General features: G+C 45.5%; 1 protein-coding gene across 2 annotated transcripts in view; it reads left to right on the top strand.

Moving 5' to 3' along the window:
* The window catches only part of INTS4 (integrator complex subunit 4), a 56,711-nt gene that overhangs the window by 28,734 nt on the left and 15,503 nt on the right, over positions 1-12,474 (top strand). For both annotated transcript variants that reach the window (XM_063431191.1, XM_063431183.1), the window contains exons 12-17: positions 136-278; positions 936-1,051; positions 2,382-2,515; positions 3,475-3,632; positions 4,340-4,433; positions 4,987-5,067. In XM_063431191.1, the coding sequence (XP_063287261.1) occupies positions 136-278; positions 936-1,051; positions 2,382-2,515; positions 3,475-3,632; positions 4,340-4,433; positions 4,987-5,067 (726 nt within the window). The remainder of the gene's footprint in view (positions 1-135; positions 279-935; positions 1,052-2,381; positions 2,516-3,474; positions 3,633-4,339; positions 4,434-4,986; positions 5,068-12,474) is intronic.

Here is a 12,474-nt window from a genome sequence, read left to right as displayed (position 1 = left end):
ATTTATTTGGCATTTACATTTAAAAAATGCAAATTAGGTTGTATATCTAGATTTTGTTGTGAACTGTCATCTAGAACATGGATATTCTAGAGCAGGGGTTGGCAACTATCATCATTTTTTTTTTCTTTTTTGCAGGATTCTTCTCGGGACATCAGAGAAGCTCTGCATGAGCTACTGTGCTGCACTAACGTGTCTACCAAGGAATGCATCCAGCTTGCTTTGGTAGAACTTCTAAAGAACCTCTCAAAGTATCCAACTGATCGAGACTCCATCTGGAAGTAAATATCTGCCACATCGGCAAACATACCGATTGGCAATGGAAGCAATTCTTACCAATAAACTTAATAGGATATTACATGATTTTTTTTTTAAATGCAGTCCCTTTTGCTTTTTGTCAAACTGTTTCAAGTAGTCTGCCAAAAAAATATTTTTTTCTTGGCACCATAAGCCCAACAACCTCTCTGGCTTCTACATCATAATCACAATGTAGTGAACACCCTCCTAGAGGAATGTAAACTGCAGGTATCAGTCGGGCAGACTATAATTCTCACAATCCTTACACCAATTATTAACAGAACAGTCCCATTGGGACTCCTGGTGTGTAGTTTGCATTTGACATGTAGTCTTCGATTTAATACGTTTTCCAAAAGATTCAATACCGTTATAAAAACTATCCAAATGGTTTATGTATTGAAGTCACCATGAAAGTCTATGGGAATTTTTGCTGAAAAATAATTTAGAAAGTGTTTACTAACAGTATTGAACCATTTGGAAAGCTCATTAAATCAAGGCCTTAGATATCAAGCCCACATGAATGAATAATACTGAGTTTTTAGGTAATTCTTGTAGTCGTGCTGTTTCTCCTTTTCCCCCATTTACACTCTGCAGAATATTTTTTGTTTTTAAACCTTCATTAACATTTTCCTCTGTTGCAGGTGTTTGAAATTCCTTGGAAGCCGACATCCCACCCTTGTACTTTCCTTGGTCCCAGAGCTTCTCAGTACCCACCCGTTCTTCGATACTCCAGAGCCGGATATGGATGATCCAGCCTGTATCCTTTCTGCCATGTTTATGCGATCCGCTTGTTTTCTGTGGCTCTATGCTAGATCTGATACATTGTAGCAACAAAAAAAACACATCTTTATAAGAACAGATTTATGTATACTTATTAGTGAGACAAAAATAGTTTTGTACTGATAAATATGCAGACTCCTCACTTATGAATTCACATTGGGGCAATTAGAGGCTGTAATTGTATTGTGTTTGTGTGATTATGCAATGTATTCATTTTTAGACTTCTTAAGTGAAGTGTTCATTTAAAGGAACACTATAGGGTCAGGAACGCAAACATGTATTCCTGACCCTATAGTGTTAAAACCACTATCTTGCATCCCCCCTTGCCCCTCTTACAAATCTTACATGTATTCAAGTCTGCAGCTGCTGCCTTTGTCACTGATCTGCCTGCTTGGCTGATCTCATCAGAAGTTAAGGAGGCAGATCAGGGGCAGAGCTACCACAAAACACAGCCCTGGCCAATCCGCATCTCCTCATAGAGATGCATTGAATCATTGCATTTGTATGAGGAAAGTTCAGTGTCTACATGCAGAGGGTGGAGACACTGACTGTCCCCAGGAAGCACCTCCAGCAGCCATCTGAGGAGTGTCCAATGGAATTATCACTAGGCTGTAATGTAAACACTGCATTTTCTCTGAAAATACAGTGTTTACTGCAAAAAGCTTGAAGGGAATTATTATACTCACCAGAACAAATGCAATAAGCTGTAGTTGTTCTGGTGACTAAAGTCTAAACACGATTTGTATGTCACAAAACCTGTGAGCATTTTACTGAGGATGGGGAGTAGCCATAGTTTTGTACCTATCGTCTATGGTAAGGGGGAGAGGGAGAGGGAGAGGGAGAGGGAGAGGGAGAGGGAGAGGGAGAGGGAGAGGGAGAGGGAGAGGGAGAGGGAGAGAGAGAGAGATATCTTTGCTCACTTGTACTTTTGCACCATTGCCTGTCCCTAAATTGGTTTTAGCAACGCTCTCAGTAACACCTTTCCTAGAGAATGATCAGGTGCCTGTCTTCTGCAGTGTGTGTTTTATTTATTTTTTACTTTATTTGCCATGAAGTAAGACTTGTTCCAAAAACTGCATAAGACTGGCAGAATGTAGAATGTAAACAGAGCACCCCATGTAAAATGCACGTGATAAAAGATTTCTCAAAAGTATAAATAGTACTTTCAGGATGAAACCTATAATGGACAACTTTTAACCTGCTCAGTGTTTGATGTAAGGAAGGTATTGGTATTTGTCAACCTCAGTATCATTTTGACACCTGTTACATCGACATTGCTGTATGTGAACTTTAACTTTGCTAATCAGATATTGCTGTTTTGGTTTTGATATTTAATGCTGCCAAGATCTGTCCCACAATGCCAGCATTGTTTTCTGATCACACCTTTCGCCATTACGCCTATCTGCGGGACAGCCTTTCACACCTTGTGCCAGCTCTCAGTGTAAGTTTAAAAAAATGATCAGTTTGGGGATGATGATCAGTTTGCTGCCAGAAAATGGAATGACTATAGGGTGATACCCAGGGTACATCATTCTGCACATTTAAGTAATGTAGATTTGATATGCTCTAAATGGTGAATAAAGCTGTGAAGTTAATTTCATGAGCTGGGACTAGAATATATATTTTGGCTTACACTACGTCACTACAATCCTATCTCTTCTGCAGGTTATGTGTGTGTGTGTATGTGTATATGTATATATATATATATATATATATATATATAACCAATATCTATATCTATGTATGTACCAAATGTGCTTTGTTTCCATAATGTTTCTCTATCAAACATTATATATTGCAATGTTTCTCTATCAAGCATTATATATATATATATATATATCTCTTTATATATACAAAAAGAAAGCGGCTCGATCCTCCTTTTCCTACAGAGCACCGCAATTATGGAACGACCTCCCGCACACTTTCAAATCTTCCACAAGCCTAAATACTTTAAGAGATCCATCTCTACATATCTCAAAACAGAATGCACCTGTCATGGTTGATTATATATTTCCTATCTGTTCTATGTTAAATTTTGTATATATTTCGTCATAAGCCACATTACCTCTAATGTATTAATTCCCTTTTAAAAGCTAAAATAAGGGTTACTCTTCTCTGTAGATTAATCAATTCTCATTCAAGTATGATTGTTGTTATGATGAGCTAACACATCGCACTGTAATGTTACTTTGTGGACAAGTGTGGATGCTGTTGGCATTCAAACTTGTCTCCTGCACGCCACCTCACAGATTAATATGTCAACTACAACTATTCTAACTATAGAAGAGTCTGAAGCCTGCTAAGTTTGTTCCCACTAAAGGAAATCTATTATCCGTCTATGTTTAAACATGGTTTCTCCTGACTGTTGAGATTTATTTATTTTAATCTTCTTATCCTCAGTTGCCGGGTGTAAAGTGGTCATGGATTCCAGATTTGGAAAGAGAGGCCCCTCATGAAGACCCCTCACAGCAGTTCCTGCAGCACAGCCTGGAGAGAGTTCATAACCTTCAGCACCTTGGTTCACAGGGGACACAGGAACTGCTCGAATTCACCATTCGGTAAATAAAATCACAATTGTATCTGTCTCGTCATAAATATCTTCAAGCTGCATATACCTCCAGTACAATGCCAGCTCCTTGTAACTTCATTCAACTTTCACTGCATTCCATTTTCTTGATACATTTAGTAAAACCATAAAAAGTAAGATTAATGCAATAGGTGTTACACGCACTGATTTATATATTGTAGGGCAGTGATGGCTAACCTTTTGAGATTGTAGCTAAATATCACCACTTGGGGTCTTTGCATAATTTGTTGATGGTGGCATCGTCGCTGAGTGTCCAGGGATGCAGGGGAAGAGGAATTATACTTACCTAAACCTTTGCTTTGCTGGAATGACTATGCTCTTTTGTCAGGTCCTCTTTAACTCCTGGAGATTCAGCATGCGCATGCATGAGAGTACAACACAGAGGTCTATGGGGGATCCTACAAGATCGCGGGACTCTCTATAGACAGAGCCTTTTCCCTACTTTGCTTTAGTATATCTTTTGCCTAGGATGGAATTTCAGTGATTGTATCTGTATGAAATACTCATTTTGGGAGGGGGGGTTGTTAATACAATAACACTGCTGTGCAAAAGATTGTCCATCACTGTCCTGCATTATTTATATCTGTTATAATGACTCTTTACAATGGAGCTGTAGTGCTTATGGAGCTTGGAGTGTTTTTGTAAGATTAAAAAGCATGTTGTTTTTTCTTTCCTTAGTGATCTGCAGAGAATCGGAGAGCTTCAGTACGAGCTTGCGGGAATGGCAGATTTCTCTGCTACCTATCTGCGTTGCCACTTACTGCTGATCAAGGTTTGGTTTTCATTGTATTTTCAGTGAATTAGGAAAGTGAAAGAGTCCAATGTTGCTTGTGGGATTAGCCATCTTTAAAGTATATTTGTCATGCATATACTGGCTTGTACTCGGGAGTGGATATGCAACAAAAACAAAGCAAAAGAAGCTAAAGTATTTTGCAGCTTATGAGCTAAAATAAAATAAAGCAATTCCTCTGCCATCCCCCCGCTCCCCAACTTAAAATGTTCTTCTAGTTTTACCTCAAAAAGGAGACAAATGGCCATCTGGTGCCAATTGCAATCAATCCCTGTATTAACATGGTGTATTATAAATGTTTATTTTCTTCTCTGCTAAAAATTCAGAATCATGTCAGTTTTAAAAAGGACCTGCTCATTTGGACAAGACAGCCTCTCTAGACAGAGACCAAAGCAACATTATTCACATGCACTAACAAAAAAATGGTATTTCTAGTAAGATGAAATCCTGTGTGTCTGTTTTCCAATTTCTGCTGCTTTATTTAAAAACATTGCAAGCATCAGCTGTGACAAATCTATTTGTGTTCTATTTTCAGGCCTTGCACGAGAAGCTGTGGAGTCTTGCAGCTCCTCTCTATGTCAGTCAGAATTCTGTGACAGCTGCTGCAGTGAAACAGGTAAATTAGGAATTAGTGTGTCAAACTGCAATAGCTTGGTAGTCTAAGTAGCACAGTCTAAAAAAAACAAAAACCCTCCTTTCGACTATTCAGTAGAAGTTTATAAATAATAATTATTTTGTGGATAAACCCAGTAATCTTCAGGTGCTTGATTCTATTACTAGAGATAAGTTAATTTGTAGTAATTACATAGCAATTTTACTTTTGCATCCGATGGGAAACCTGCCATTCTGCTAGCAGACATAAACATATCCCTAGTGATAAAATCCAGCCCCTTTTGTCTATCCCAGTTTTAAGACCTTCCGTCAGGAAGAAGTAAGGTACATGCTGGTAATATAAAGCGTTCCACACATGGTAGAATTTGTTTACACTATAACAATGACAGAAGGGAGAATCATCCTGACAGACAAGGGAAGAGTGACTTAGAGAGAAGGAATGATGTACAAAGCCATTGAGGGAAAGCAACACAAAGACACAGGCAGAGAGTGATAGGGGGTGACAAATAGAGATAAAGGAGAAAGTTATACTGAGGGAAAAGTGACACCAGAGTGGAGACAGTGGGGGATGACACTGAGAGAGAGAAAGTGACATTGAGGGAAAGCGATAAATGACAAGGGGAAACATTTTGAATGCAAAAAGGACAAGCAGAGTTCAGTCCTAAAGCCAGTAGATGTAGCTACGGTTTATACCCAGAAAAGGACACATAGGCTCACAGGAATGGCATAAACACAGAGTAACTATTACGCAAAGACCGTGATTATTTTTTGTAAATTTCGTTTTTATTGAAGTTTTATCTGCTTTAACATGTCAGCATTTTGTACATTCAATATATAGCGACATTTGAAATAAAGATAAACAAATCCAATAACAATAAAGGGTTTAGAATGTTGAGAGATGTGTGAGTAGATACTTCTTTTTTGAATTAATGTGGGCTCGCGGGCCCGAGTTCTCATGAATAGCTTTTTGGCACGCAGGCCTCAATTGCATTGTACATCCCAGTCTCTTTACGCATAATCATGATTTCTGTTGGGATATACACCCCGATCTCATGTGTCGTTAATCGTGTTCTCGTGTCTCGGGTGTAGTTCCTGGTGCTGGTTGTGTGTGTGCTCGTGTTTTGTGTGAGGGTACGTGTGTGTATGGGGAAGGCCCCGCAGCAGCCGCGGTCCCAATGTCCCCCGATCCAGTTCCCTTTAGGGTATGCTGGTTTCTACGCCTTCCAGCAGCTTGGGGGTTCCGCAGGGGCCCTTCTCTTGTTCTCAGAGGCTTCGTGCAAGCTAGTGGGTACTCGACGAGTTGGTTCTCGTACGTCCCCCCCTATCTAACCTGTTCCCCTGTGGGGTTGTCTGTATGCTTATCTAGAATCCCTCCTCCTGTCCGTCCTCTGTCAGTTCGCTTGTGTTGTTTGTTCATATGTCTGAACTCCCTATGAGTGTTCCGGCAAAGGTTGGAGGCCCCAGCCCCGGTTTAGCCACGTTACCGGGAACCCCCCCCCCGTGTAGAGGCCGCGACCTCCACAGGGTCGTCTATATGTTGGTCAGAGGTGTGTCTAGTATAGCAACCGTGAAGTCTGGTTTGGATGTCTGTATGATCCAATGTGTCCATGTGTTCAAGTATTTTTGAAATGAATCGTTAGCGGTGTGGTGAAGTTCTTCTAGGGATCTCAGTTCCTCCATCTGTGCAAACCATGTTTTTAGGGGAGGGGTGTCCCTTTGTTTCCAGAACTGTGGTATCAGTGCTTTGGCTGTGTTTAGGATGCGTATTGTGAGCGATTTCTTGTAGGCGGATCTGGGGGTTGTGGTGTGATGTAACAGCATAGCTGCTGGGTTGAATGGTGGTGGGTCGTCCGTGAATCGTTGCAGTATTTTGTGTATGGCCTCCCAGTATGGGGTTATTTTTTTGCATTCCCACCATATGTGTATGAGGGAGCCTTCTTTCTCCTCACATCGCCAGCACTGGGGGGACTGCGATGGGATTCTCATGTGTAGCTTCTCGGGTGTACGATACCACTGGGTCAGCAACTTATAGGCCGTCTCTTGTGTTTTACTAAAGCAGGAGCAGTGGTGAGTAAGATAACATATTTTCTCCCAGTCTGCCTTTTCCAGTGTGAGGCCTAGTGCCGTCTCCCATTTCCCGTAGAATCTAGGTTGTTCTGTAGGTGTGAGTGTTAGTAGGAGGTTATATAGGGTGGAAACCCCGTGTGCCAGTGGGTGTGGGTCTAGACAGAGTTTCTCAAAGGTGGTGGGCGCCCTGGTCAATATCGGCCCTTGGGGGAGTGAGGCTATGTAGCTGCGAATCTGTCTATATTTCAGTCGCGTCAAAAGGGTGTGTTCTGTGGTTCCCCGCAGGTCCTCTAGTGTCTTGGTGCCTTCTGTCGCGTGTACGTGTAGTAATCTAGGTATTGGGTCGTGTATTAGGTCTTTGAATGCTCGTGGGTCTAGGCCCGGTGGGAAAGTCGAGTTGTGTGTGAGTGGTAATAGGGGGGTCGGGTGTGTGGTTAGACAGTGTCTCCCTTTTGTACGGTTCCATATCTCTAGGGTTGCCCTGGTGTATGGGGACTGTTTCGCGTTCCCTATAGAGGCCTCCGGAGGCAGCCATGGCAAGACTGCGATCTGTATGCCTGCTACGTGTTCCTCTGCCTGCTTCCATAATTTATGGTTCCCTGCCTTCGACCACTCCAGTATCCGCAGGAAGTGGCATGCCTTATAGTAGAGAGTGAAATCCGGTAGAGCCAGTCCACCCTTGTCTTTGGGTTGTGTAAGTAGTGAATGGCGGAGCCTGGGTTGCTTGCCGCCCCAAACGTAATGCCCCAGTGCCGAACGCAGCGAGGCGAAAAAGGGGCCTGGGATTGCTATGGGGATGGTTTGGAATAAATAGAGGAGGCGTGGGAGGAAGTTCATTTTCACGACCTGTATCCTGCCCAGCCAGGAGATGTGTGGGAAGGCCCACTCTTGCATGTCCGCTTGCATTTTTTTCTGCAGGGTGGTGAAGTTTTCCCTGAACATGTCCCCTTCCCTTTTCGTTAGCCAGATACCTAGGTACTTAATTTTTTGGGACGCCCAGTTAAAAGAATAACTTTGACGTAATGGTTCCGCTCTGCCTTCCGGGATGGAAACGTTTAGTATGTAGGACTTGCTCAAGTTTATTTTAAGGTTGGATAGCTGACCAAATTCCTGTAATGCTCGCAGTATGTTAGGGAGGGATATTTCCGGGTTGGTCACGTAAAATAAGAGGTCATCTGCGTACGCCGCAATTTTGTGATGTGTCGTCCCTAATTGCATCCCTTGTATGTCTGGGTTGTTCCTGACGGCCACTAGAAGCGGTTCCAGGGCCAGGACGAATAGGATCGGGGACAGGGGGCATCCCTGCCGCGTGCCGTTTTGTATGTCAAACGGCTCCGACAGGGCGCCGTTCACTATGACCTGTGCTGAGGGTTGCGAGTATAACGCTTCTATCCACCCCCGAATTCCCGGTCCCATTCCCATGTGTGCGAGGGTGCGAAATAGGTATTTCCACCCCACCCGATCGAAGGCCTTCTCCGCGTCCGTGGATAGCAGGAGAAGGCCTCCCGGGGTTCGTCTGCCGCTATGCATCACTGTGAGGGTGCGTATGGTGTTTTCCTTTGCTTCGCGTCCTAGCACGAATCCCACCTGGTCTGGGTGTACCAGCATTGGTAGATGTGTTTGTATCCTGTTTGCCAGTATTTTAGCTAAAAGTTTAAGGTCGCAATTTATCAGAGATATAGGGCGATAGCTCCCGCACTGTTCGCCGTCTTTGCCTTCCTTAGGAATAATCGTGATGTGCGCCGCCAGGGATTGTTTGGGGAATTGGTGACCCTCCTTTATAGCATTTAGTGTAACTACTAGTGGGGTGTACAGAATGTCCGCGTACGTCTTATAGTAGCTGAGTGGCAGGCCATCTGGGCCCGGACTCTTGCCTGGTTTCATCTGCTTCACCGCTTTCGCCAGTTCAGCTATCGTTATCTCCTCATCTAGGAGCTCTGCTGTGGTTTTGTCTAGTGTGGGCGTCAAGTGTGTTTGCAAGTATTTGTCGATCGCGTCCGTCAGACGTTCGTCTGCGTGTCTTGTGTGTGGTCGTGGGAGCGCGTATAGTTTGGCATAGTATCCTCTTATGGATTCCTGTATTTTTAGGGGTAGTCTGTGTAGTGTGTTTGCGCTGTCTCTAATTCGGTCGATGTACGTTAGTTGTCGGCGTTTGGCTAGCATTCTCGCTAAGAGTTTCCCGCTCTTGTTACCGTGCAATGCGAAGAACGCCTTGTGCCTCAGGGCGTCTCTGTGGTACCTCGTCTGGAGGAGTTTGGTCAGTTCTCTGCGTAGTGTTGGTAATTGGCATTGCAATTCGGGTGTCTGAGTGGTTTTGTTTAGGCTGTCTGTTTCTTGTATTTTCGTCAGTATGTTTGCCATGGCTGCCTCTCGCTGACGTTTAAGTATGGAGCTTTTTTGCAGAAAATGTCCCCTGATCACACTCTTGTGTGCCTCCCACCTAATCGTCGGGGACGTTTGGGTCAGCGTGTTAAGTTCAAAATATTCTCGGAGGGTACCTCCTATGTCTTAGCTAACTTCTGGTATGGTGAGGAGATGCTCATTAAGCCGCCACTTGGCGGATCTCGGTCTGTACAATGGGGATGCGATTGTAAGTGTCACCGGGGCGTGATCCGACCACGTGGCTGTGCCGTGTTCAATTTGTAATGCGAGAGGGAGGTGATAGTGTGTTGTCATAAAGTAGTCGATTCTGGTGTATGAGTTGTGGGGGTGGGAGAAGAACGTGTAGTCCCTCTCGTCTGGGTGGTGGGCCCTCCAACAGTCTACCAGCCTGTGTTTAAATAGAAGTTGTTTGAGTGCGGTCAGGTGTTGAGTTGGGATGTGAGTGGTACCAGTGGACGTGTCCCATTTCGGGTCTAATGCCAGGTTGAAATCGCCCCCTACTATTAATATACCCTCCGTGAAACTCTGAATCCTGCGGAGAATTCCCGCTAGGAATCTGTAGTGTCTCTGATTGGGGGCATATATATTTGCGAAAGTGTAAGTTTGTCCAGCTATCGTGCCTTTCAGAAGTACGTATCTGCCTTCACGGTCTGTCTGTGTACCCTGTTCCCTGAAAGGGACTCCCCTGTGGATTAGAATTGCCGTGCCTCGAGCCTTGCCCCCATGATAGTCACTATAATACCCCGTGGGGTAGTGTTGGTCGTGTAGCTTCGGCCTGGCTCCCTCCTTAAAGTGTGTCTCCTGGATGAAGACAATAGATGCCCTAGCGGCGTGAAAATCTCTTAGGGCTGCCGATCTTTTTTCGGGTTTATTCAGGCCTCTTGCGTTGATTGTAATCAACGTGAGGTTAGCAGGCGTTAGCGTCATTTTAGGGCCTGTCTCGGCAGGTCCGGGACCCCGGCTGCTACGGGTTGGAGGGATGATCGTGTCTGTGGGATATGTGTGTGTGTTGTCTGTAGTGTCCGCTGTCTCTGCAGCGTTAGGGAATTTGCGTCTAGGTGACCGTACTAACCCTTTCCTTCTCTAGGGTTTTCGTGTCGGCCACCTGAGAGTGGCGCTTCTCCCCTGTGGGAGTGGAAGGAATGCCGAGAAGTTCGGCTTTATCAGCGGGTAGGTGATTAAGTGTGGGGTGTACCCTTCACTAATCCTATCCGGTGTTGTCTTCGTCTCTCGGTCCGTGACCCTAGTCGTCCCCTATGGGGCTCCAAGTGATTGGATGCGTGCTTAGTAACCTCGTCTCTATCTCGTTGCGTGGTGTCGGGTCAGTTGAAACCCATTTTGTGTTTTGTAACATGAAACATACAGTAAAACCTTTTACATAAACATATTAAAACATCAACTTTAAGGTATTTCCCCTTCAGTCAGTGTCAGGCGTGAGCCTTCCTTTTTGCTTCTGTTGCCTTAGATCAGTCAGCGCCCAAGTCCTCAGTATCCCGGTCTCGGGACCCTCCCCCCCCCCCCCCCCCCCACATCTGCCTTCTTATGCGTCCGTCCGTCCCCATGGGTGCGTTCCTATGTGTCGGTACTTGTGTAGCAGCTGGAGTATTCCCCCCTGTCTTCTCCCCTCCGGTTCCCTATGTCCGTGTGTGTGTCGTTCGGGTAGTTTCGGTCATAAAGCATTGGGGTTGGGATATAAGGGTCTGTCCGATTCTGTCCTTTTCTATCCACTAGCTCCCAGTTCCCATCATATATAAACTTCTTGGTGTTATTACTCGTAGCCATTACATCATTCCCCTCCCTCCTCCCCCTCTCCTCACCCCTGCATGTCGGAGCGGCGCGGGCCCCCGTCCCCCGGCCTGCTCCTGGGAAGGTCATCACTAGGCCCTTCTGGGGGGGAATGCGGTTGCCCGCGTCGGTCGTCTATCACCCTCCCGGTTCCCTCCCAATACATTAAATCGCTTCATACACAGTTTTACCCCTCTGTACATCCCCCTCCCTCCTCTCCCCGTTACTTGTTAACGTTATCTCCTAATTGGTATGTCAATACGGTGTGGAACCAAGAGTCTCTCTGGCCTGTCGGCCAGCTACACTAAGTACTTGCGTTTGGTTTCTTCCGACCCCCTGCCACCGGTCCATAATTCCCGGGTCGTGGTTCAGTCAGTAGGTCTGGGATCTCCAGTTAGCTTTTCCTGGGATGGAGGGGTCAGTGTCCTCGGTAGTCCTGCGGTAAAAAATGTCCTGTCTGTGGCCTGCAAATTGAGCTGTGTAGTCCAGATAGCGTTATGTCCGCTGAGGTTGTGTGTGTGTCCAGTAGTGGGGTGTCGGACGATGGCAATCGCGGCAAGTTAGGGTGTAGGTGGGTGGAGGAGAGAACTCCCCTATGTGGGATCAACTCCTCAGTTGGTTCCAAATTTAGGCGCTGACTTTTCCTTCTGCTCCTCACAGTCCTCTAGGACCCGTGGCTTGTTGACGGGTGGTACGTGGAATCTGGCTGCTTGTATCTTGCGTTCTCATATTTTGTGTTGGTGTCGGCGTATATAGGGTGAGAGGGTCCGGCCATTGTAGCGGGGCCGGCATGATTTGGAGCTCCCTTCCCAGGGCCTCCATATCTGCCCTTTCCTTGATCGTAAACGGGCCTTTTGGTGTGTGCACTTGCAAACCGTTCGGGAAGCACCATCTATATTTGATTCTGTTCGCTTGGAGCTGCCTGGTAAACGGGCGCAGGGCCCTGCGGTAGGCCAGGGTGGTGGGGGACAGATCCGGGAACAGTTGAAGTTCTTTGCCCTCCAGCAGTACTTTGTCAGCTTCTCTGGCTCTGCGCAGGATCTCCTCCTTTGTCTGGTAGCTTGTCAGGCAGCAGATTACGTCTCTGGGGAAGCTACCCGGTGGGCCCTTCGGCCTGAGTGCTCTATGTGCTCTCACCAGTTCAATCGGTACCTGGGGTGTGCGGCCTAGTAGGTTA

Source organism: Pelobates fuscus, chromosome 1, assembly GCF_036172605.1.
Source record: "Pelobates fuscus isolate aPelFus1 chromosome 1, aPelFus1.pri, whole genome shotgun sequence".
NCBI classification, from domain to species: domain Eukaryota; kingdom Metazoa; phylum Chordata; class Amphibia; order Anura; family Pelobatidae; genus Pelobates; species Pelobates fuscus.
This window is presented reverse-complemented; position numbering and strand designations above follow the sequence as displayed.